This window comes from Nannospalax galili, unplaced genomic scaffold, assembly GCF_000622305.1.
Source record: "Nannospalax galili isolate Female #2095 unplaced genomic scaffold, S.galili_v1.0 scaffold44, whole genome shotgun sequence".
Taxonomy (NCBI): Eukaryota; Metazoa; Chordata; class Mammalia; order Rodentia; family Spalacidae; genus Nannospalax; species Nannospalax galili.
The window spans coordinates 1538333-1565128 of NW_008355789.1; the positions used below are offsets into that span (position 1 = coordinate 1538333).

Genomic DNA, 26796 nt, shown 5'->3' on the forward strand with positions numbered 1-26796 from the left:
AACAATCTCTTCAGCTCCTTTAATTTTTTGAGACAGTTTCTCAGTTTATAGCTCAGGCAGGCTTAAAACTCACTATAAAGCTCAGGCTGGCCTTGAATTACAGGTATGATCAATCATGCCCCAAAGCAGGTAACTTTTAATAGGGATTAAACTTTCACTATGTTACAGTTCATTTATATAAAAATCTAGCTGAAATTTGAGCACTCATTAAAAAGTCATAATTTCAGAATTATGTAAGTAAAAATATCTAATGTGCTATATTTCACATATAAAGCACATTCAGTTTTGTGGGAGGTAGAGGCATAGATCTCTGTGAGTTCGAGATCAAAGTTCCAGGCCAGCTGGGGCTATAAGGGAGACCCTGTAATCAAAAAGACAAGAGAAAGAGATAGAGATAGATAGATAGAGATAGATAGATATATAGAGAGGTCTCAAATTACTTTTCGGATAACTCCCTTTCATTCTGGAGGCTGAGGCAGTTGTTCTGCTGTGAGTTCAGCCTTGCTTGGGCTAGACAGTTATAGGAAGCCGGTTCAAAAAAACCAAAACAAAACGAGTTTCTTTTAACTGCACAGGGACAGTGGATTACATCACACATTACTTGAGATACTCTAGGAATGCTTTTACACATCTTTGTGTTTTAATTTTCTTTCTGTGGTAGCTGAACGTTTCCCGTTTGAAATAGCAAGACAATTCTGTGGGAGACATCCACGTGGGCTGAGGCTGCATTTGGGGACTACAACTCCCAAGATGCCCCGCGGGTGAGCTGACAGGAAGTGGCCGGAGCATCTCCCGCCTCCACGCCGAGGCGAGGAGGTTCTATCCGGGGCCTTGGCGCTTCTCTTTCCTTTCGCGCCGGTTGCCGCTGCTGAGCGTGGCGGGTACATGTGCGCAGTGAGTGGCGCTATTTCTGGCTCAGAAGCACCGGTGTCCCGGGTTTGAGCGACCGCGCCGCGATGGATCCCAATACCATTATCGAGGCCCTGCGGGGCACCATGGACCCAGGTCTGCGCGAGGCTGCGGAGCGCCAGCTCAATGAAGTAAGGACTGCGGGCCAGCAGCGGCGGCGGGCTGGCGGGTGGCAGGCCGAGTCTTTCGGGCCTGCCGGAGGCGTGGAACGCGGCGCCCAGGGGCCCAGCTGGAGCGGTGGGGTGGGAGCTGGCGGCCGTACCACGCCGGGGCGCCTCGCTGTGCGCCCCGGCCTCCCGGCTGCCGTCGCGTCGGATCCAGAGCTGGGCCTCCGGCTGCGGTCGGGGCGTGAGCCGGGCCAGGCGGGCGTGACGGGCTGGACACATGGCCGCCCGGTGGCCCGCCGCCCTCTGGCTCGCTCCCAGCTGGTTCTCTGCGCCCAGGAGGGGGCGAACCTCGCTGGAGGGTTTTCGGACGTGTCCGACAGCAGTCTGGCAGGCGCGGCGTCTGCAGGGGCTCCTGGGAAGGCGGCGAGTCCACTGGGGGCTGCGCCTGTGAGTCTGGGCTCTGCTCCGGGGTGTTGAGGGACCTGCCTTTCTGGTACAACTTCCTTCTCGCCGGCGAGCTGCTGGGGACATTTCAAATGCTAGCCTGCGTCTCCTTGGCAGGGGCTGGGTAGTGCGGGTTACACAGATCCCTGCTCCTCTACTGTCACGGTGCCACAGATGGGAGGCGGGGTGATGGAGTGGAAAGGGTCAGGTGGAGTGCGCTCTTCCAGGTGTAGCTGCACCACTGATTTCTGGAGTGACCTTGGGCAAGTCTCGTAACCTCCTGATCCTGAGTTTTACTCATTCATGAAATTAGGCCACAGGATTGCTGTGATGGTCAATGCGATAATCTAAGTCTGCCTCTAGTTCAGATGCTGCGTTTGCTGAGAGTTGATGTCTTTTCTCCGCCACGTTTTGAGGAGGACCCCTTAGCAAACAGTACTAATTTTATATATTAATAACCGTTTTAGAGGTTCATAAAAAGACCTCTAAGAGTAATTGTATCGTGCTATACTACTGAATGTCGATTTTAGTGAGGTTTAGTGTACATTTTTTAACCTAAAGAGAAGCTTCAATTTAAAGAAGTTGTCGAGGAATCCACTTATCTGGTAGGTAAATAATTTAAAAACACACTGACCTAAAGCACCAGGGAGACTACAAGTGAACAACTTTTATGTACAGTGCTGTACTAGCTATCTCTAACCTCTTGGAAGTTAAAGTTCAAGAAGACCACCCCACAGTTCAGATGACTAGTGAAATTATTTCAAAATGAAAAAGTGAATCTTACATGTAAATGAGACTATTGTTATACTGAAGGTTGATTGCACTCTCAAATTCTTAGACTCAAAGTCACCTTGGGAAGAGCTTATATTTGGATATAAAATAGTAAGGTGAAGCAAACTGTCCCTTTGAGAGCTTTCTAAAACCACAGGAGGAATAGGGGGTCACTTGTTCTGTTTTTGTGATAGATCTTCATTACTGTGAACATTATTTTGCTTATGAAGTATTAATGCAGGTAAGAAGCTTAGAAAACCAACCTGGGTGTGGTGGCTCACACCTGAAATCCCAACACTGAGGCAAGAGGATTGCCCAGGAGTTTGAGACCAGCCTGGATTATAGAGTGAGACCCTGTTTCCAAAAAAATAAATCTAGACAATCTGAAAGTTTTTCATAGGCATTTCTGCTATAAATATTTGTCATGCAGGTCTTAAAATTGTTACTTAATACTTAACTGGTAGGGGAGCTACCATGATCAAGAAGTTAGTTTTTCGAGGGCATGTCTCAGACATTGTACTTGCTATGTGCTGACCCCTGCAATTTCCCTAACTGTGGGAAACTTGACTGTGTACTTTGTGACAGTGTGGTACTTTATTCTTGCTCTCCCCTGTGAAAAAAGAATTGCTGCTTAAAAGAATAGACTTCTTTTGCATGAAAGGATAAATAAATTTGAAATTTATTCTGCAAACAGGAACTGCATGTCTTGCTTGGTTTGTTTTGTTTGCTCTTTGTTTCTTTTTTTAAAGATGTGTGTTTGTGTGTGGGTGTGTGTGCTGTGTTCCATGCCTGCAGAGGCCAAATGAGGGTGTTGAGCCCCTAGAACTGGAGTTAATAGGCCATTGTAAGTCATCTTGATTCTGGGAACTGAACTTAGATCCTCTGGAAGAGCAGCAAACTCTTGTAACCACTGAGCTATCTCTTCTAGCCCGTATTAGTTTTTTCAAACACAGTTTTATTCTCTAGCTCAGGTTCACCCCAAACTCTTGAAGAATCCTGCCTCCAGGAGGATTGTCTTCCACCACACCTAGCTTTGCTTGTGTAGTTATATCCACTGACACAGTAAGGACCTGGGGAAATATTTCACAAACGAGATTCTGGAAGAGAAGCAAATAAACAAAATAGCCATCAACCCCCCCCCCTTTTTTTTTTTTTTTTTACCCATTGAGCTGCTGTTCTGGAATACCGTGGAATAATAAGCACTAATCATCTTCTCTGCCAAAGGAAATGTGTTATCTGGCCTGTATTTCTATATGTAGGCCTTTATTTCTCATATTCTTTCAATGATGACAGTTTTTTGTTTTTTTTGTCTTTTTGAAGCAGGGTCTCCCTGTAGCCCCAGCTGTCCTGGAACTCACTATGTAGACCAGGCTGGCCTTGAACTCACAGAGATCCTCCTGCCTCTGCCTCCCAAGTGCTGGGATTAAAGGTGTGTGCCACCACACCTGGCCTACAGTTAGATTTTTTGGGGGGTAATTTTCCTTAGGTAACTTTTAGAATATTTACTGATTCAGGAAACAACCCCTAGGTAAGTCTTGAAGAAGGAGGAAGTGACATTTTACTTTTTTTTTTTGAGACAGGGTCTCCCTGTGCCCCCAGCTGTCCTGGAACTCGCTATGTAGACCAGGCTGGCCTTGAACTCACAGAGCTCTGTCTGCCTCTGCCTCCCAAGTGCTGGGATTAAAGGCGTGTGCCACCACAGCCGGCTGACATTTTACTTTTGAGAGGCTTTGCTTTCTAGATGGTAAAGTACACAGTTTATCTTCCATTTACTGAAGCTGTATTTTACTCAAGTTTAAAAAGATCATTGACATTTGGGTATCTTCACTAAGGGAGGTAATCATTGACTAAGAATTGGAGATGTTTTCTAATTTTATTTGGTTTCTTTTCTTTAAATTTATTTTATTTATGTGTTTAAATATATTGCCTACATGTATGTAAGCGTACCTGTGTTGTTCAATGCCAGAGGAAGGCAGAAGAGAGCCTTGGATCGCCTGGAACTGGACGGTTGTTAGCTGCCATGTGAGTGCTGGGAAATGAACCTAGGTCCTCTGCGAGAGCAGCCAGTGCTCTTAACCATTGAGTCCTCTCCAGCCCCGATTTTTATTATTTTTATTTTATGGGTATGAATGTATTGCCTGCATGTGTGTAAGTGCAACCATTTTGTGCAGTGCCAGGGGAGGTCAGAAGAGGGAGTCAGAGCCCCTGGAACTGGAGCTAACTACTTGTTAGCTGCCCTGTGGGTGCTGGGAATCGAATTCTGGTTCTCTGCAAGAGCAACCAGTTCTCTTAACTGCTGAGCCATCTCTTCAGCCCCTTGTTTGGTTTCTTGAGACACAGGATCTTTGAAGCCCTGACTGAACAGTTGTTCATAGAGATCCACCTGCCTTTGCTTCCTGAATGCTGAGATTAAAGGCATCTACCACCATGGCTGGCTTTTCAAAGTTTTATTTAATTTGAAAATAAACAGTGTTCTGGCCACTGACCACATGCTTAACTTTTTCATGTTTCATTTATCTTCTTGACTTTATCCTTCATCCTTATATCTCTGTTCAGATGTCTTCAGGAGGAGTTCCCGAAGTTTTCTGACTACATTTCCTATCTCCTTTCCCTTGTTTTTCTCTATGGCAAACGATGTAGGGCTTTGAGCTCATGAATATCATCCTCATTTAAAGGGCATTTGGTTATTTCTACTTTTTGTATTACATGTAGATAAAATTGAGAAAATGGCTTTAAGATTTACCAAGAACTTTTTTCCTTCTGAGGCATGGTCTTTTTCAGGCAGCCCTCAACGACTTGAATGAGTTGAAGAGGTGATTGGAGTTTGTTTCTTCATCAGTCTTCTGCTCTCTTAGTCACTGAGATCACTATTAGGTAGCTGTATTGTCAGGAAAATTGACACAACTGTAGGACTACAGTGACTGGCACCTAATAGACTCAGTAGATATTTGTGGAATGAAGAAAGACATAAGAACCTAAAGTAGATATGTTAAGAGTACTCATTTAAAAAAAATTTTTTTTTTTTTTGGCCTTTTTGAGACAGGGTCTCCCTGTAGCCCCAGCCGACCTGGAACTCACTATGTAGACCAGACTGGCCTTGAACTCACAGAGGTCTGCCTGCCTCTGCCTCCCAAGTGCCTGGATTAAAGGCGGGCGACACCATGCCCGGCTCATTTTAAAATCTTTTAAGTACGTTTCTGGCCAGGAACCGCAGCTAAACAGCTGTAATCTCTGTTTGGGAGGGTGAGGCAGGAAGATTGCAGTGAGTTAGAGGTCGTCTAGGTTACATATAGTTCCAGGTCAGTCTTGATTAAAAAGTGAGACTGTCTCAAAATAAAGTAAATAAATACAAAAGTCAATGTCATAGTGATCTGTTACTTCGTTTGAGTGCTATAATTTGGAGATTGAGTTGCATATATCTCGAAGTGGAATTTTTCTTTTTTTTTTTTTTTTACACCTGTGTCATACAATGGCCATAGAGGTCAGAAGAGGGCATTGGATACCCTGGAATTTGGATCCCCTGGAACTGGAGTTACAGATAGTTGTTAGCCACCTGTGGGTGCTGGGAATTGAACCCAGGTCCTCTGTAAGAACAGTCAGTGCTCTTAACTGTTGAGCCCACGCCCGGCTAAAATTTATTTATTTTTAAAATATTTTATTTATTTTTATTTTATGTTTTGAGTGTATTGCCTGCTTGTGTGTAAGTGCTCCTATGTTATACAGTGCCTGCAGAGATCAGAAGATGGTATCGGATCTCCTGGAACTGGTGTTAGGAATGGTTGTTAGCTGCCAGGTGGGTGCTGGGAATCAAATCCAGGTCTTCTGCAAGAGCAGTCAGTGCTCGTAACTGCTGAGCCATCTCTCTAGCCCCCTAAAATTAATTTTGTATCTGTAGGTCAGAGGACAGCTTGTGTGAATTGGTTCTCGCCACTATGCCTTTTCTGTTTGGTCTTTTTTGAGACAGGGTCTCCCTGTAGCCCCAGCCAGCCTGGAACTCACTCTGGAGACTAGGCTGGCTTTGATTTCACCGGGATCTGTCTGCCTCTTGCCTCCCTAGTGCTAGAATTAAGCATGTATTACCATGCCAGGCTCACTGAGCCATCTTGCTGGTTCTGTTTTTATTCCTTTTTTTTTTTTTTTTTTTTTTTTTTTTTTTTTTTTCCTTACTTACTGTGTAGCTAGTTGGCCTGGAACTCACTATGTAGACCAGGCTGGCCTCAAACTCTCAGAGATCTACCTGCCTGTCCCTCTCAGGTGCTGGAATTAAAGGCGAACACCACCACTCCACTCTTTTTATTTTTAAACTTGAGAGTGTACCCTCAATAAATGTTACGTTATTTAGTAAGTATTTAGGAGAAGAAATCTTGAGTATATATGTGTCAAATAACAATTCTGGTTTTTTAAAAATACTTATTTTTTATGTATATGAGTGTATTGCCTGTATGTGTGCACCCATTTCATGCAGTGCCTACAAAGGTCAGAAGAAGGCATTGTATCTCTTGGAACTGGAATTGCAAATGGTGGTTGTTAGCTACTGTGTGGTTTCTGGGTACCTAACCTGAGTCCTCTGCAAGAGCAACCAGTGCTTGTAACTGCTGAGCCATCTTTCCAGCCCCTGGTTATTTTGTTTTGAGACAGGGTCTTACTATGTAGCCCTGCCTTGCAACCCACCTGCCTCTGCCTTCTGAGTGCTGGGCTTAAAGCTGGTTTTGTTTGCTTGTTTGTCTTGGGTCTCCCTGTAGCCCCAGATGTCCTGGAACACAGTATGTAGACCAGGCTGGCCTTGAACTCACAGAGATCCGCCTGCCTCTGCCTCCTAAGTGCTGGGATTAAAGGCATGTGCCACCACGCCCGGCTTATTTTTATTTTATGTGTATGTCTGTTTTGCCTGCATGTAGATGAGTGCACCCATGTCATGCAGTGCCCACAGAGGTCAGAAGAGGCTGTCAGATCCCCTGGGACTGGAGTTATGGACAGTTGTTAGCTGCCATTTGAGTGCTGGGATTTGAACCCGGGTCTTCTGCAAGAACAACCAGTGTTCTTAACCGCTGTACCATCTCTCCAGCCCTGATGTTTTGTATTTTAAACTATCTTGAGTCCTGGGATAATTATTACAAGTGATTATTTTCACTACTATGGTGTGCTTATTCATATATTTTTTTGAGAGATAGGATCTCACATAGCCCAGGTTGACCTCAAACTTGCTATATAGCTAAGGATAACTGATCCTCTTGCCTCAGATTCCTGAGAATTGGGAGTATGCTCAGAATATCCATGACTAACCTGTGTTTTTTTTTTTTAATAGGATCTTTAAAGCCAGGTGTGGGTTCAAGGCAGCCTGGTCTCCATGGTGAATCTAGGCTAGCTGTGGCTACAGGGAGATTCTATCTCAAAAAGACCCCCCCCCCCCAAAAAAAAAACCCCATAATTTTTAAAAGATTTTTATCATGTTGTCATGTGTATGAGTGTTTTGCCTGCATGTATGTCTGTGTATTAGTGTGACTGATGCCATTGAAGGCCAAAGAGAGCATTGAATGCTACTGGAGTTTCAGATGGTTGAGCAGCTGCAATATAGATGCTGAGAACTTGACCTCGATGGGCTCTGCAAGAATAGCCCGTGCTCAACCTCTGTGTCATCTCTTTAGTTCCTGGTTTTTGCTTTATTAAATTACTTTAAAAAGGCTGAGGCAGGTGTGGTGGCATACCCCTTTAGTCCCAGCACATTGGAGGCAGGGGCAGGTGGATCTCTGTGAGATTAAAGCCTTTTGGATCTAAAAAACAAAGAAATAAAAGGACTGGCATGCATGAGGCCCTGAGTTCAATGCCAGTTACTAACACTCCCCCCCCAAATAAAAGGATTCATAAATGTTTACTGAAAATCTTAGATATGAAAAAGGCCAAAATAGCCACATATTTGTGGGGTAATTTAGCATGTCTAGAAATTAATTTGAGGATCTACAGTATCTGGTATATTTTTGGGAGACCAGAGTTGTTCATAGTTTGGAAACAGGGCATGTTTGTTTGAAACAGGGCTGTGTGTAGCCCAGGTTAGCTATAATGATCCTTCTGCCTTAACATTGCAAGTGTTAAAGGTATATGCCACCAAGGTTGGTAGTCTTGCCCCCTCACCCCCCCCCCTTTTTTTTAAGGGTTTCATGTGTTCTAAGCTAGCCTTGAAATGGAAATGGCATGTAGCTGAGAATGACCTTGAATTCTGCCTCTGTTCATGCTCTACCACACCCAGCAAATGCATAACATTTCTTACCCAAGAAGACTGAAGTAGACACTGTTCAAGTTTGGTAGATGGAAATTCCTGACTACTTGGTGAGACAGGAACTTATTTAGTGACAGCATGTTAAAGATCTGAAAGATAACACAGTATTTGTGATAAAACAACCCACCAAATGTAGGTAAATGTGTAGTTCATTTGTTTCTCTCAGTAGCATCTTTTTAAAAATATTTGATGTTAGCCAGGCATGGCGGTGCACGCCTATGGTCCCAGCACTCGGGAGGCAGAGGCAGGCAGATCTCTGTGAGTTCAAGGCCAGCCTGGTCTACATAGTGAGCTCCAGGACAGTTGGGGCTTATAGGGAGACCCCAGACTGGGGTCATTTGCAAGAGCAGCTAGTGCTCTAACCATTGAGCCATCTCTCCAGCCCCAGTCAATGTCTTTTTTTTGGGGGGGGGTCTTTTTGAGACAGGGTCTCCCTGTAGTCCCAGCTGTTCTGGAACTCACTATGTAGACCAGGCTGGCCTTGAACTCACAGGTTCGCCTGCCTCTGCCTCCCGAGTGCTGGGATTAAAGGGCGTGCGCCACCACACCGGCTGTCAGTGTCATCTTAATGATGAATCTAAAGTGGGTTTTTGGTCTCAAATAATTTCTAAGAAAAGTTTCTAAAAATCTCTCTAGTTGTAAAGGATGTGTATGTTGCCATTATTTGATGAAGGCAAGAGGAGTACCGTTGCAAGGCTCAACCTGGTCTTGATTCTGTCACTGTAGTGATTAAATATTTGACCTCACTGTGGTTCATATTTCTCAAAGTCATATAGAAGCCGACTTTGCCAGATTATTTAGGAAAATGGAAAGGTTAGAAGTTTCTTGGCTTGGGACTGGAGAGGTGGCTCAGCAGTTAAGAACACTGGTTGTTCTTGCAGAAGATCTGGGTTTGAATCCCAGCACCCACATGGCAGCTAACAACTGTTGGTAACTCCAGTCCCAGGGTATCCCACAGCCTCTTCTGACCTCCGCCAGCATTGCACTATATGAGTGCACTTACCTACTTGCAGGCAATAACAGGAATACACATAAAATAAAAATAATCGCCGGGTATGGTGGCGTATGCCTTTAATCCCAGTACTCTGGAGGCAGAGGCAGGCAGATCTCTGTGAGTTTAAGGCCATCCTGGTCTACATAGTGAGTTCCAGGACAGCTGTGGCTACAGGGAAACCTTGTCTCAAAAAGACCAAAAAAAAAAAATTTTTTTTTGTGCATGTGAGCACAGGTGCCTGAGACCAGAGGCATGGGATCCCTAGAGCTGGTCCCCCTACAGTTGACTGTAAGCTGCCTAACATGGATGCTGGAAACTGAATGAACTTGGGTCTTCTGGAAGAGCAGTAAGCTTTTAACCCCTGGGCCATCTCCAGCCCTGAAAGTAATTTCTTATTATAGGGTTAGTGAATATAATGCCAGTAAGGGCAGTAAGGGAATAGGATACAATTGTAAATTGTAGGGTAATAGGATAGCAGGAACAGGGAAATTTGTTGATGGAGGATTTTTTTTTTTTTTTGCTACTTTTGTGTGTGGTTGTGTGGGTAAACAAGTGTGTCCACGCATATATTTTGTAACAAGGTTTCTCTCTAAACCTAGCACTCACTGATTGCCTAAAGTAGCTGTCCAGGGAACCTCCAGGATTCTCCTCTCTCCTCTTACCAACACCAGAATTACAGGCACCTGCCACCACACCTGGGTTTTTGTACAGGACAAGGTTTCAGTGTATCTCAGGCTGGCTTTTGATTTAAACTTCAGCCTCCACCTCCCAGGTGTAGGGATTATAGCCTTTGGGCCATCATGTCCAGTGTTGGGTATGCTGGTTTCTCTCTTTTTTTTCATCTGTAAAATATACTTTTTTTATAGGATACAGAGTAAGCTGTGGGTAAGCAACCTGAAGGCAAGATTGGTTTGGCAGGACTATCACTACTGCCTGTTGTCATAATGGTTTTCTTCATCATCCTTTATAATCATCAGTCCTTGAATTACATCCTTCATACAGCCTCAGGAGCTCATCTCCTATAGTACAGTCCTGACCATATGTTTGCTAGGCAGATGTTCATATTATTAGATCCTAATAATCTCTTTTTGACCCATACTTCAGCTTTTTAAAATCTTCTCATTTCTGAGTTGAAGTTTTAGTAGTTTATCCTGTTACAGTCAGTGGTTCAACATGACTGTAAAACTGTCCTTTTTCTCTATATTAAGGAGTAAAATGTTAAGGTGGAGAAGGCTGGAGAGATGGCTCAACATTTGCTGCTCTTGCAGAAGAACTGGGTTTGGTTACCAGCACTACACATGGTGGCTTACAACTAACTGTAACTCCAGGTTTGGGGGATCTGATCCTCCCTTCTGGCATCTGAGGACACTGTAAAACTCGGTACATTTCTATGCAGGCAGAACACTCATGCATAATATAAAAATCAATATTTAGCCAGGTGTGGTGGTGCATGCCTTTAATCCCAGCACTCGTGAGGCAGAGGCAGGCAGATCTCTGTGAGTTCCAGGCCAGCCTGGTCTACATAGTGAGTTCCAGGACAGATGGAGCTACAGGGAGACCCTGTCTCAAAAATACCAAAAACAAAACAAAATAGAAAATGGCATGAGCTGATTTAATACCTGGTATTGTAACACCAGGAAAAAATACTGGGGTGTGGAGGGGACAAATGATAGCCCAACCCAAAGGTCCAGACTTGGCATTTTTAAAGAAATCGATTTATATTTTAAATTATATGTGTGTGCACAGGTGTGCAAGAATAGTAGGCACTCTTAATTTCTGAGTCATCTCTGCAGCCCCTAGATCTGTTTTTAAAAGGAGGTACAGAAGCCAGGAATGATGATCAGAGGCCATTCTGAATTTGAGGCCAACCTGGTTTACATAGTACTCAGCTTGGGCTACAGGGATATCCTGTCTCAAAAAACAAAAAAATGTAGAGAATGGAATTGGGACTGATTGAATTTTTTAAAATTTTATTTTATTTATTTATTTTTTACTATGCAGGGCCTGCCCCCGGGCCAGCTAGGGCCCATACCTATTTTAATTATTTTATGTGTATGCATGTATTGCCTGCATGTAGGTAAGTGCACTTGTGTCATGCAACACCCTCGGAGGTCAGAAGAGGCTGTCAGATCCCTTGGGACTAGAGTTGCGGGCAGTTATTAGCTGCCACGTGGGTGCTGGGATTCAAACCAGGGTCTTCTGCCGGAACAACCAGTGTTCTTAACATGCCGAGCCATCTCTCCAGCCCCTAGGACTGATTGAATTTTAAATTAAAAGATTTTTTTTTTTGGTCTTTGAGGCAAGGTCTCCCTGTAGCCCCAGCTGACCTGGAACTTGCTATGAAATCACAGAGATCCATCTGCCTCTGCCTCCCAAGTGCTGGGATCAAAGGTGTGCGCCACCACACCAGGCCTAAGAATTAAAAAAAAAAAACATTTTGTATGTATGAGTGTATTGCCTGCCTGTATATAAGTACATCTGTGTTGTGCAGTGCCCTCAGTGGACGGAAGAGGGCTTCTAATCTCCCGGAGGTGGAGTTACAGATGGTTGTTAGCCGTAATGTGGGTGCTGGGATTTGAACCCCTAGTCTTCTGCAAGAACAGCTAGTGCTCTTAAACACTGAGCCATCTCCAGATCCAGAGACTGATGAATTTTAATGAGATGGTTTAAGAGTGAATGGAAAACTTGGATTGATGACAGATAATGAGAAGGTATAGAATTGATTAGAAAAGGTGCTTTGTGTAATAACTAGCAGCCTTATTTTAATTTTTTATTACTGTGACTGTGTGTGGGTGTGTGTGTGCAGAGGATTAAGCCCAGATTAGGTTTGCATGGCAACCATTAAACCATCTCACCAACCCATTATCAGCTTTTAAACTTGAATATTAAAAGTTTTATATGTATATGTCCTAATTAATACCTGAACGGGACAAGGCCTATACTATAGTCCGTGCCATCATCTAGAAGCGACATTTAAACTTTGATTCATCAAGAAGACATTGTAGGCTGCTGCCCTTTTTTGGAATGGCCCATTCCAATCTCTTTGGAGGGCTTACTTTGCTTTACTAAAGAAACTTACTTTTTTTTTTTTTTTTTTTTTGGTCTTTTTGGGACAGGGTCTCTGTAGCCCCAGCTGTCCTGGAACATGTAGAACAACAGTCTGGCCTTGAACTCACAGAGATCTGCCTGCCTCTGCCTCCCAAGTGCTGGGATTAAAGGTGTGCGCCACCACGCCTGGCTTGATTTGTTTATTTTTATTTTGTGCATGTGAGTGTTCTGCTTATATGTATGTTAGTGCACCAGTGGGATCAGTGACCTTGGATGCCAGAAGAGTTAGTTGACATGTGGGTGCCAAAAACCGAACCCAGATCCTTTGGAAGACAAATCTCATGTAACCCAGGCTGATCTTCAATTTGCCCTTAGCTAAAGCTGCCTTGAACTTTTGATCCTCCACCTCCCAAGGGCTCGTAGAGCAGGTGTTAGTCACAGCTCTTGGCTTTGAGGGTTCCTTTAAAGATTAATTTGCTATATTTGTGAATATCAGAAGTAGTGAAAAAACTTTCCTCCCTAGTATGTCTTTATCTGTTTTATCTTATCTATTTTTATTTATTTAGAGAGATTTTTCTTGTAGCCCCAGCTGACTCACTATGTAGACCAGATGCACAATTTTAAAGCCAAAACTGGGGAGGCAGAGGCAGGTGTATCTGTGTGTGAATCTACAGGCCAGCCACTGCTGTGCAATGAGACCGGTTCAAAAAAACCAAAAACAAAAAAAGGTTCTTATTCATAAGGTTTTTCTGTTCCTGTTTTGCAGTTTTTTTCTTTTCTTTCTTTCTTTTTTTTTTAAAGACTGGATCTTGCCAGGCGTGGTGGTGCACACCTTCAATCCCAGTGCTAGGGAGGCAGAGGCAGGCGGATCTTTGTAAGTTCAAGGCCAGCCTGGTCTACATAGTGAGTTCTAGGACAGCTGGTACATAGTGAGTTCTAGGACAGCTGGGAATACAGGGAGACCCTGTCTCAAAAAGACCAAAAAAAAAAAAAAAGGATCTTATGTAGCCTAAGCTAGTCTCCAATTCAGTGTATAGCTGAGGGTGACCTTAGTTCCTCATTTTCTTACCTCTACCTGCTGAGTTCTGGGATTACGGCATACATCACCACACCTACTTTATGTGATTCTGGAGATCAAACTAAGGGCTTTGTTAAAGCAAATAATCAGCCCATTGTGGATTTTTTTTTGTTGTTGTTGTTTGAGACTAGGTTTCACTCTATAGCTTAGGCTGAGCTGAACTTCATCTGTAGCTTAGGCTAGCCTCAGCCTCCTGAGAACTAACATTGTAGGTATCAGCTATAATAGAGAATTATTATGGCATGATACAGCCAATTTTTTGTTCTCTGAGACAGGGTCTCCTTTTAGCCACAGCTGGTCTGGAACTCATTATGTAGATTAGGCTGGTCTTGATTTTACAATTGGTATGAACAGCACTAAGTAAACATTAAAACTTTGGTGATACACACCTATAATTCCAGCATTGGGAAGCCTGGGGCAGGGAGATGGTGAAATATCAAGTCTAGCCTGGGCTATATAGTGAGAGCTTGCCTCTAACAGTATATTTATCTACAAGAATTTAACATATATTTGCTTGTTTGTAGGCACACAAGTCTCTGAATTTTGTTTCAACACTGCTCCAGATTACTATGTCAGAACAACTGGATCTACCTGTGAGACAGGCAGGCAAGTTTCTTGAATTATTTTCTTGAATGTATATAAATATATTGTTTAAAAGGTTTGTAAATTAAATAGCAGAAATAGCTTGGGATGGTCCTTTAGTAATTTTTTTCTTCTAGAATCTATTTGCTTTTGGTGTTTTTAGCAACAAAAAAATATCTTGGTATTTGGTGGTAGAGTTTAAAGAAATGATTAGGTTATTTAGTTGAGTTAAAAGAGAAACTACTTGCCTGTTTTATCTGAGGGCTGGAGTTCAGATCCAGCCACCCACATTAGGCAGTTCACAAAATGCCTGTAACTATAGCTCCAAGGAATTTGATGCCCCCCCTTCTGACTTCTGTGGGCATCTGCACAGACATGTGTACAAACATACACACAAATAAGTCATAATAGAAGCTACCAAAAAATTGACAGGATTTCTGTTAAATTTTTAATTTATTTTTAGTTTCTGTGTATTAGTGTTTTGTCCTTATGTATGTAAATGCACTCATGTTACTCATTGTCCATGGAGACCAGAAGAGGGCATCAGCTCTCCTGGAACTTGAGAGACATATGTTGTTAGCCACCATATGGGTGCTGGGAATTGAACTCAGGTCCGCTGCAAGAGCAGCCAGTGCTGTTAAAAGAGTAAGTGTATTCTCATTGTTCTTGCCTTATGGGTTATTCTCAGACCCAGACGTCTTTGCTTTTAGTTATTCCTTATGCTTTTTAGCTTTTACAATTCAGAAAGTTCTACTTCTTACTTACAACTTCAGAATGTTACTGATCTATAATATAATGGAATTCAGTTTTAATTTCTTACCTAGTTGTGGTTGTATCTGTTTTGGCATAGGAAATGTACCAATGATGTCACTGTTCTGGAAAATCATTGCATTTTATTTTTGCCCTTTTTCTCAGTGCCTGTCTTGATAAATTTTTTGCTCTCACCTAAATCTTACTAAATATTTCCAGTTTTTAGTGTTCAAATTTATTTTCATTTATTTATTTGATATTAGGTGTTGAATTAATAACACTGAGTTATATCTCTATCCCTCTTTTAAAACTTTTATTTTGAGATACAGTGTTGTTAAATTGCCTCATTTGGTCTTAAACTGATTTTGTAGCCTAGGCTGGCCTTGAACTTTTGATCCTCCTGCCTCAGCCTTCTGAGTAGCTGGACAAGGCTGTGTGCAAGACCTGGCTCCTGAATTCATATTTTAATGATTAAAATGATTTATAATGTGTCCTGTACAACAAACTGTTTCTCCATTGTTAGAAATTAGTATTCTCAGGAGCTAAAATACTGTTTGACATGCTGTATTTATGATTTTTAAGAAGATCTATTTTTATTTAATTTTTAATTAAAAATTTAAAAAATTGTTTTGGTATTTTTAAGACAGGGTCTCCCTGTAGCTCCCGTAGGACTGGAACTCGAAGTGTAGACCAGGCTGTTCTCCATCTCACAGAGATCCTCCTGCTTTTGTCTTCCAAGTGCTGGGATTAAAGGCCTGCACTTCCACGCCTGGCCTATTTTTATTCTTAATTACAAGTATGTGTGTATGTCTGTGGGTATATACACAAGTGAGTACAGGTGCCCTTGGAAGCAAGAGTCATTGGATCTCCCTGGAGCTGGAGTTAATGGGTAGTTATTAAACTATAAAATTAGGACTCAGGATGCACCTTGATAGTAGAGCACTTGCATTACCAGTCTCAGGCCCTAGGTTGAATCACCAGCACTCTAATAGACAGACAGATATATGGATAGGCCAACTGATCAACTATCCATGGAGTTTATGAAAATTGAAAACATAATCATTAATTTAAAAATTATATTCCTAGAATAATTGAAATTCCAATGTGTGGCATATGGTTCTTTTTTCTTCTTCTTTTTCTTTTCTCTCTTTTTTTTTTAATCTTTTGAGACAGTGTCTTCTACATTTGTAATCTACATTTCCCAGATGGCTGAATAATACGCCTTGTTAGCAATCTAGAGCTCAGCACAGCATCAGCATGTGCAGAGAGCTAGCAGTGTGAGGGCTGACAGGAGGCAGTGATCTATTATTTTTGAGCACAGTGCATTCTCCCATAAAACAGTATGAATTTAAGTGCTATGTGATTGAAATACTTAAGCTTTTTTAAAAAAAATTTTATTATTTTTATGTGTTTGAGTGTGTTGCCTGCATGTATGTGAGTACACCCTTCTGAGGTCAGAAGAGGGCTTTGGATGCCCCTGGAACTGGAGTTAAGGATTGTTCGTAGCCTCCATGTGGGTGCTGGGAATCGAACCTGGGTCCTCTCTAAGAGCAGTCAGTGCTCTTAACTGCTGAGCCATCTCTCTAGCCCCTATGATCAAGATTTAAGAAAAAATACTTTAGCCAGGCATGGTAGCGCACATCTTTAATCCCAGCACTTGGGAGGCAGAGGCAGGCGGATCTCTGTGAGTTCAAGGCCAGCCTGGTCTACATAGTGAGTTTCAGGACAGCTGGGGCTACAGGGAGCCCTGTCTCAAAAAGACCAAACAACAACAAAAAAATTTTTTTTTAATTTATTTATTTTGTGTGTGTCTGAGTATATTGCCTGCATGTGTATAAGCGCATCTGTGTCATGCAATGCCTGAGGAGGCCAGAAGTTGGCGTCGGATCCCCTGGAACTGGAGTTTCGGGCAGTTGTTAGCTGCCATGTGAGTGTTGGGATTTGAACCTGAGTCTTCTGCAAGAACAGCAGGTGTTCTGAACCACTGAGCCATCTCTCCAGCCCCCTCTGATCAAGATTTTATCACCATCATGTGGTTAGTTGGCAGAGTTGTATTTGTTTGTGATGGTTTGGTCATTAGGGATTTACTCAGAGATCTGCCTGTCTGCCTCTGCCTCTCCTGAGTGCTGGGATTGAAGGTTTGCACCACTTTCAAAACAATTTTGATATAGGTTTTTTGTTGTTGTTGTTTTTGTAGCACCAGCTGTCATGGAACTTACTGTGTAGACCAGGCTGGCCTTGAACTTACAGAGATTCCCCTGCCTCTGCCTCCCCAGTGCCGGGACTAAAGGTGTGTGACACCAAGCCCAGCTTTGATATAGGCTTTTTTTTTTTTTTTTTTTCTTTTTGAGACAGGGTCTCCTTGTAGCCCCAGCTGTCCTGGAACTCGCTATGTAGACCAGGCTGGCCTCAAACTCACAAAGATCCGCCTGACTCTGCCTCCCAAGTGTTGGGATGAAAGGTGTGCGCCACCACTCCCGGCCTTGATACAGTATTTTTACTTGCTGGATTCTCTTAGGCCATGTATTTAATAATTTTGTGGGTGATGCCTGCAATTGAATGCTGAAATCTTGTTTTGATTATTGACTTGAAATAATTGACTTTGTTTACAAAAGGGTACCCTTCCTTATAATGATACAAGGGATAGTCTCACAGCTTCTACAGTAAGCACTCTTATGAAACTGATCTATATTTTAGGTGTTATTTATTTGAAAAATATGATAACACAGTATTGGCCTGATCGTGAAGCCACACCAGGGGATATATCCCCATACACTATTCCAGAAGAAGATCGACATTGCATTCGAGAAAATATTGTAGAAGCCATTATCCATTCACCTGAGCTCATCAGGTATGTATATTAAAATTAAACAGTGTCATAGACACTTTGTGCATGTGTATGGATTTTTAGCTTCCTTTTCAGAACATACTACCTACTGGGTTTGTTTTTGGTTTTTGGTTTTTGGTTTTGGTTTTTTTTTTTTTTTATTAACTGTCTGTCAGATGTGTAGCTGGTGAACGTTTTCTTCCACTCTGGGAAGACAGGGTTTCCCTGTAGCCCCAGCTGACCTGGAATGTACTATGTAGACCAGACTGGCCTTGAACTGACAGAGATCTGCCTGCCTCTGCCTCCCAAGTGCTGGGATTAAAGGCGTGCGCCACCATGCCTGGCCTAACCTACTGTTTTTTTGTGGAGTATTTTGTTTATGTTTTTGGTGTTTTTGAGACAAGGACTCCAACTGGCCTTAATTTTATAGAGATCTGTCTGCCTCTGCCTCCAGAGTGCCTCCATGCCCAGCTGTTTTTAAAGAATTTTGCAAATTCAGGGCTGGAGAGATGGCCCAGTAGTTAAGAGTGTTGACTGCTCTTACAGAGGACCTGGGTTCTATTCCCAGCACCCACATGGTGGCTATGAACCGTCCTTAACTCCAGTTCCAGGGGGATCCGAAGCCCTCTTCTGAACTGTGGCATTGCATGACATGGTTGCACTCACATACATGCAGGCAGTACACTCATACACATAAAATAAAAATAATAAATATTTTTAAAAAAGAATTTTGGAAATTTATTGTTTTTAAATTGTGTGTGTTGGTGATCCTGCATATATGTACATGAATGTGTGAAGGCCAGAAGATGATGTTGCCTTTCTACCTTACTTTTTGAGATAGTCTCTTACTGAATCTGGAGCTCACTGCCTTGACTAGATTGGCTAGGCAGCAAGCTGTCTCCACCTCCCTAGCACTGAGATTGCAGATGTCCACTGTGGCACCTGACTTTTTTCATGGGTTCTGGAGGTTCAAACTCAGGTCCTCTGTGCTTGCTTGCACAGCAGGCCCTTTACTGACAGAGTCATCTTTCCATCCCTGTACTCTTTGTTTTTTTGGTACAGGGTCTTATTAGTAGTCATGATTGGCCTGGTGCTTGCTAGGTAGTCAAGGATAGCCTTGAACTCTCGGCAGTTCTCATGCTTCAACCTCTTGAGTAGTTAATATGAGCCACCATGCCTGTTTCTTTAAAAATTTTTATTTTTTATTTATTTTTTTTCTTCTCCTTTTGAAACAGGGTCTCCCTGTAGCCGCAGCTGGCCTGGAACTCACTGTATAGATCAGGATGGCCTCAATCTCAGATCTGCTTGCACCTGGCTCAATTTTGACATTTTTTTATATGTGTTTGCCTGCTTGTATATGTTTACTACTTGTGTGCAGTGTCTGTGGAGGCCAGAAGAGTTTCTGTCCTCTGGTGCCAGAGTTACAGGTGGTTGTGTGAGCTGCCATGTGGTACCGAAAACCAAAATTTGGTCCTCTGCAAGAGCAGCAAGTGCTTTTAACTGCTGAACCATCTCTCTAATCCCTCCATGCCTGTATTTTAATGAATATACAGTTGATGTTCTTAAACATGATTGTTTCTACAATGAAAAAAAAAATGTGTTTTTTTTGGGCTGTGTTGGTTTGTTTTGACTAGGTATTGTTATGTACGTCAGGCTATCCTTGACTACATTTCATGATCTTGCAGTTGCTACCTCTTGCTGGGATTATATGTATGTGCAGTCAATTTTGGCTTACTGTTAGGTTTCTTTTAAATTGGTAAGAAGAGGTAGTTGTTGCTGGGTGAGTTGTTTTGAATTATCTTCATTTTATGTGAATTCAGATACCAAATAGATTTTTTTGAAATTTTCCTTAGAGTTCGTGACATGTTAATGTTTCTTTTTCCTTACTGTTGATATTTGACTTTCAGGGTACAGCTTACTACATGCATTCATCATATCATCAAGCATGACTATCCAAGCCGCTGGACTGCCATTGTGGACAAGATTGGCTTTTATCTTCAGTCTGATAACAGTGCTTGTTGGCTGGGAATTCTTCTTTGCCTTTATCAGCTTGTGAAAAATTATGAGTAAGTGTCCCTCCTAATTCCTATGGACTTTTTTTTGAATAATTGTGAAAATTAAAGCAAATTTGAACTTGTGAAATTACATTTGGGATAAGTAAGAAATTTAGTTAACTATATGCTAATACTTTTTTCTTTTTTATTGCACTTACTATCTTGTGTGTGAGCAACACAGCACTCAAGTGAAGACCAGATGACAAGCTGGGAAAGTCAGAACTCTTCCTCCTACCAAAAAGGTTCCCCGGAATCTGGGTCCTGACTTAGTTAATGGCAGACACACCCACCTGCCAAGCCAACCCTCAGACCCAAGATTCTTATTCTTGTCCTGCAATTTCTTCTGTTGATTCTACTGAGAAACTCCTGTGCTTCACCCTTTTGGTCCCCATCCTCCTCTTAATTATTGTGTCTTTAGCTTTTCAAAAAGTATCTTTAAAGTTGGGATTCCCTAGAACCTACTGAAAACATGCCTTTGAAGAAGGATTTGTGTGTGTGTATGTGTGTGTGTGTGAGAGAGAGACAGAGAGAGGATAATTAGAATACATTAAGTAATAGAACACTTTATTCTGTCTTATATAAATGTCCACCTTCATTTGGATTTTGATAAACTTCATGAAGCAACTTTCTAATACTTTGAGGAATGTGTTGGAATATTTTGGAATTTATTTATGTGTATGAGTGCATTGCCTGAGTGTATGAGTTGCACCCGTGTCATGCAGTGGTCGAGAGGCCAGAAGAGAGTGTTGAATCTCCTGGAACTTGAGTTAAGGACAGTTGTTAGCCACTATGTGAGTGCTGGGATTTGAACCTGGGTCCTTTGCAAGAGCCAGTGCTTTTAACGGCTGAGCCATCTCTCCAGCACCATGTTGGAATTTTTTATTTTTATTGTTTTGACATAAGATCTCATGTATCCCAGACTGACCTTGAACCCACTGTGTAGCCAAGGATGACCTTGAACTGCTGATCCTCCTGCTCCTGATCCTCCTTCATCTACCTCCTAAGATATAGACATGTGCCATCATGGTTTTTTTTAATCAATGTATTTGAGAGATTCACATTCACCTACTTAATTTCTTGCATATTTGAATGAATTATGGTTCATATAATTCATCAGTAAGAAAGATTTTAAGCCAAAGAATTATTTTAGATTTGGAGCCTAGGATAAGCAAGAAAAAAAATCTAGACTTGGAAGTTGAAGAATATAGTATTAAGAGTAGTGGGCCCTGTGGTGAAGAGGTTTTGTTCAGGCATGCCATGGAAGTACTGAAATTGGTAGGCACATGTAAGTTTGGTATGGAAAAATTAGAAGGAGATCAAAAGGAGGACTAATACTATAGTAGTGCCTTGACCTCATTCCTAACAGCTAGACAGATGCTGCTATGAGCCCTCTAGTTCTGGGATTTGGAGTTTGCCTCCGATACCCTTTCAGCATCCTATTTCAAAGAACTGGTGCTGTTCTGAGTAGGAGAGAAATACACCATTTACAGCCTTGGTACTGGTGTTTTCTTGTGTCCCCACCAGCTACCCATCTTCCTGCTAAGGAATGTTCCAGCTGTTCCTCCAGCTTCTGTCAGAGTGCCATTTATAGTTCTGGTAAGTGAGTGACGAAACCCAGAGAGAATAAGAATAACAGTAAGTTGGCAGTGTCATTGAGGAGGCTCACGTCTCTCTTAGAATCTTAGCAGGAGAGAATGTGATGGATTTTAAATGAGAGAGGTTACTACAATATTGGAATTTCTGTTTATTTTCAATCAGTGTTTGTGGAGCACAAGGTACTTACAAGGGATCTGTGTGCCTTGAAGCAATTCTGTGAAAATTGATGAAGAAATTAGAATTTGATGGCCTTCAGAAGCATAGATCCCCAGGAAATGCTTATTTATGAAGGAGAACAAAAGGAACATTTGACAAAGATGTATCTCACTCCTCACTGAATAATGTGAGCAAACATGAAAGAAGGTACAGAGGCAGCAATGAGAAGCTGATAGTAAGGAGAGCAACTAATGGTATGAACAGTTTGTGGTGCAATGTTAGGGATAGTGGTTTGGGACTGGTAAATTGGGACAGGGTCTATAACTCAGGCTGGCCTTGAATTCCCTATGTGTAGTAGACAATGATCTTCAACTTTGATTCTCTTGCTTCTGCCTCCTGAGGACTGGGTACCACTATACCTGGTTTATATGATGCTGGGGTTCAAGCCCAGGTCCTCATGTTTGTAAGTACTCTACCAACTAAATTGTTTTAGCACACTGGAAAATTTGGATGTGTTTTTTGGGGGTTTTTTTTTTTAAGATATTTAGGAAACTAGCTTTTTTTTTTTTTTTTTTTTTTTTTTTTTTTTTTTTTTTAAAAGGGTTTTCACAGCTGTCCTGGAACTCACTCTGTAGACCAGGCTGGCATCGAACTCACAGAGACCCACCTGCCTCTGCTGGGATTAAAGGTGTGCACCACCACTCCCTGTGGAAACTAGCTTTTTAAAAAAAGTGATGGACTTGTAGTTAGGATTTCTTATGTTTTATCAATTTGATACAGTTAATAAGCTTTTTATTGTCACACTTTCAGGAACTTTTGGGTCTTATAGCATAATACTGTATTTTTTTTCCTTTGGTCTTTTTGAGACAGGGTCTCCCTGTAGCCCCAGCTGGCCTGGAACTCTGTGTAGACCAGGGTGGCCTCAAACTCAGAGATCTGCAAAGGCCTGCGTCACCACACCCAACTAAGTAATACTTCATTTAATACCATAAATTGCTTTAATTTTCATTAGTTTAGATTGACTAGTGTTAACCAAATTCTAGTCTATTGTTCAGTGCAGTTAGTGAGATGGAGAAAAGAAATTCTACCATGAAATGAGTCTTTAGACAGTTAACTATAGGTAACCACTTGGGCTGGATAAATGGATCAAAGGCACATAATATAGTTCTCACCTTTACTAGTAGGAGGAAATTTTGTCTGTAGTGTATGTAGTCAATCTGGAGAGTTCACATGGCTTTCTCTCTCTCTCTCTCTCTGTGTGTGTGTGTGTGTGTGTGTGTGTATGTGTGTGTGTGTGTGTTTGTGTGTCTGTCTGTCTGTCTGTCTCATCGTGCTATGTACCTGGTATTCAGCATACAGGTACACATGCCTGTGCACATATGCTGAAGGGGGAGAAGGAATTCTGGTGTCCTGCTCTACCACTGTATACCTTATTCCCTTTAGACAGGGCCTCTCATTTAGCCTAGAGCTAAGCTGACATTCAGAAAGCCCGTTTTTCTCTTTTCTCCATGCTCCACAGCCCTGTGAATATGTGTGTGAGGCCCCCTCTGCCTTTTTCTTTTTATGTGGGTGCTGGGGTCCAAATTCAGATCCTCTTGCTCTTGCTCTTGCTCTTGTTCATGCTCATGCTTATGCTTATGCAGCCAGCCCTCTTATGCACTGTGCCATCGCCCCAGCCCCTATTACATGGCTTTCTTTTATGACTGGTGAGTTTTTTTTGAAAAATATTAATAATGCGTGCGGTACGTATGTATGTGGGTCACAGCCTATGTGTAGAGGTCAGAGGACAATTTTTAAGTCTTTTTTTCTCTCCTTCCACCTTGGATCCCACAGATGGAACCCAGGTTGTCAGGCCTGCACAACAAGTATTCTTACCCACTGAGCCATCTTACCAGCTTATAATCTTCTTTGATGTATGCTAGGTATAATTTTTCAGTCTTTTAGATAAAATGCTTAAAGTTAATAGCCATGTTGCATTGTAGTCTAATTTCATTTTTCCCACTTGTGTGGGTGTAGAGGATAGGATGACATTGGGTGCCTTCATTCCCCATCCTTTTTTTTTTTTGTACATTTATTTAGAGGGTATGTGTGTACGTACACATGGACATCACAGAACAGCTTGTGGAAATCATTCTCTCTTCGTCATGTGGGTTCCAGGGACTGAGCTCAGGTCATCAAATTTGGTGACAAGCACTCTTTCCTGCTGAACCATCTGCTGGGCCTTCACATTACTTTTTGAGGCAAGAGTGCTGACTCAGCTAGACTGGCAAGGAAGAACTAGGGTATTTATGTATGTATGTATGTATGTATGTATTTATTTATTTATTTATTTATTTAGGTCTGTGCCTGGCTTTTTATGATGAATTCAGGTCCTCATCTTGCTTAGGTCTGTGCCTGGCTTTTTATGATGAATTCAGGTCCTCATCTTGCACAGCAAGCAGGTTCAGCTGTCTCAGTCCTCTCAGTATTTTTTATATTTGCCTTTTTTAAACACTGTAAGATAAAATATATGAGTTTTTTTGGTCATTTTCTCCCTATGTGTCTCAGATTGATTACTTCATCCTTCTGCCTTAGCCTTGGAGTACAGACATTACAGCTGTCCACTACCATGCACCACCACACCTGGCCTAGGAATCCATGAGTTTATTTATTTATTTATTTATTTAGGTCTGTGCCTGGCTTTTTATGATGAATTCAGGTCCTCATCTTGCTTAGGTCTGTGCCTGGCTTTTTATGATGAATTCAGGTCCTCATCTTGCACAGCAAGCAGGTTCAGCTGTCTCAGTCCTCTCAGTATTTTTTATATTTGCCTTTTTTAAACACTGTAAGATAAAATATATGAGTTTTTTTGGTCATTTTCTCCCTATGTGTCTCAGATTGATTACTTCATCCTTCTGCCTTAGCCTTGGAGTACAGACATTACAGCTGTCCACTACCATGCACCACCACACCTGGCCTAGGAATCCATGAGTGTTTGTCTCCATGTATGCATGTATATGTACCATGTGCATGTCTGGTGCCCTCGGTGTCCAGAGGAGGGTATGGATCTGGAACTGGAGTAACAGATGGATATGAGCTGCAGTGTGGGTGCTGGGAACCTAGCCCAGGTCTAAACTGAAATTATATTAGGACAATCAATTCTTATGTATATTTCCACTTAAGGGGAGATACATCAATATATCAAAATGTAATCTTCTATCATAATTGCAACTATTTAATCACTTATTCCAAAACAGAGAAGTAGTGACTGTTACAGTTCTGTTATTTATTTATTTATTTAACGTCTATGAGTATTTGGCTTTATGTATGTAAGTGTACCACATGCTTGCAATGGCTGTAGGGGGCAGAAGAGGGTCTTAGCTCCCCTGAAACTGGAGTTACAGACTGTTGTTAGCATCCATGTGGTTGCTGGGAACTGAACCTGGGTCTTCGGTGAGATCTTGACTGCTGAGCCATCTCTCCAGCCCCAGTTTTTAATGTTTTTAGACAAAATGTACTAGTATGTGACTCACTTAAGCCTAGTAATGCAAAGCAGATTTCTATTTATCCATTGCTGCTGTTAAATGACTTCTCTATTTTAGCTTCTTATTTGTGTCTTTCACAATTAGAGACTGCATAGTAAAGCTACCAGGAGCAGACTCAGATCCTGGATCCCAACCATTTGGGCTTGTACCTACATGTGTAGCTGGGGAAAGTTGCCTTTAGCTGTCAAAGTGATAATCCTAATGGGGGCCTTGGATATTACTGATCACATGATAAATGTTGAGTATATAGTAGATATCCTACTTCTTGAAGTTTTTACTTGTAGCTTTTTTGTTAAAATTTTTTAATGTTTTAAAAAAATACAGATAGAATTGGCCAGTTAGACTCAGTGTAAATATCCCAGGTTTTTTTTTTTTTTTTTCCCCAACATCCAAAACATAATTAGGAGCCAGTTGAACATAAGACACCTTCTTCTGTTAGGCCTGATCAGGATGTCAACTTGGCCACATCAGTGTCAGCTTGTTTATCTAGTGCCTGTTAACATTGACATCAACAGTGGACACAGTTGTCATTGTCTTTTGCATTCTTCATGGCTCAGGGGGAACTTGATGACTCGTGGTGAAGCTTGTCTTGGGCATGCTCTTACGAGGGTATTTTGATTGCCTCTTGTGTCACCGTATCTGGGCTGCCAGAAGTTGGGTGATACAGGGATCTTCGGGCTGAGGACTCCATTTAGCACTGCCTTGGCGGTTTGACTTAAGCTTTGGGAGGGACAGGAGCTTCCCTCACTTGGCTTCATTTTGCCAAAAAGCTTGTTTATTGTTTTTATTCTAGAATAAGTTGTTTTTTGTTTTTGTTTTTGCTAAATTGATTAGAAACAGTTACTTATCTGTATGAACAAGCAGGTAGTTTATATCTGTCAGTTATGGAAATACATTCTAACAGAATTAGTTTGTATTTCTACCTGTAGGTACAAGAAACCAGAAGAACGAAGTCCATTGGTAGCAGCAATGCAGCATTTCCTGCCAGTTCTGAAGGATCGATTTATCCAGCTGCTTTCTGATCAGTCTGACCAGTCTGTCCTTATCCAAAAACAGATATTCAAGATTTTCTATGCACTAGTTCAGGTATTTTGTTGTTACTGTTTTGTTGGTTTTTTTTTACTTTTACTTTTTTGTGTATGCGTGTATTGCCTGCATGTAGGTAAGTGCACCCATGTCGTGCAGTGCCCTTAGAGGTCAGGAGAGGTTGTCAGATACCCTGGGACTGGAGTTATGGACAATTGTTAGCTGCCATGTTGGTGCTGGGATTCGAACCCAGGTCTTCTGCAAGAACAACCAGTGTTCTTAACCGCTGAGCTATCTCTCCAACCCCTGTTTTGTGTTTTTTTGAGACAGGTTCTCCTTGTAGTTCCAGTAGGCCTGGAACTCACTATCTAGACCAGGCTGGCCTTGAACTCACAGGGATCTGCTTGCCTCTACCTCCCACATGGTGGGATTAAAGGCTTGTGCCACCAACACCTAGGTGTTGTGTTTTTTCTATAGGTTTGACTAGCACCTAGTAATGGGGCATTATATTTCTTTCTACTGTTCTAAATTTTTCTGTGATAAAAAGCTTACTTACTAAGGAAATGGTTGAGTCTATATTATCTGTCAAATGATATTGCTTATAGAACTTCTCATTTGTTTGCTTGAGATAGTGTTTCGTAGGCCACGCTGGCCTC

General features: G+C 41.9%; 1 protein-coding gene and 1 non-coding gene across 2 annotated transcripts in view; both read left to right on the forward strand.

The window, feature by feature from the left end:
* Positions 1 to 799: 799 nt before the first annotated feature.
* Positions 800 to 26796, forward strand: part of Ipo7 (importin 7) — a gene marked incomplete in the record, with an annotated part of 55824 nt that continues 29827 nt past the window's right edge. The window contains 5 exon segments of the mRNA XM_008853453.3: positions 800 to 1040; positions 14150 to 14231; positions 17655 to 17808; positions 19692 to 19850; positions 26044 to 26200. Coding sequence (XP_008851675.1) covers positions 957 to 1040; positions 14150 to 14231; positions 17655 to 17808; positions 19692 to 19850; positions 26044 to 26200 — 636 coding nt within the window.
* Positions 2681 to 2844, forward strand: LOC115067747. The gene has a single exon (XR_003847113.1). It is a non-coding gene; the product is annotated as a U1 spliceosomal RNA (small nuclear RNA).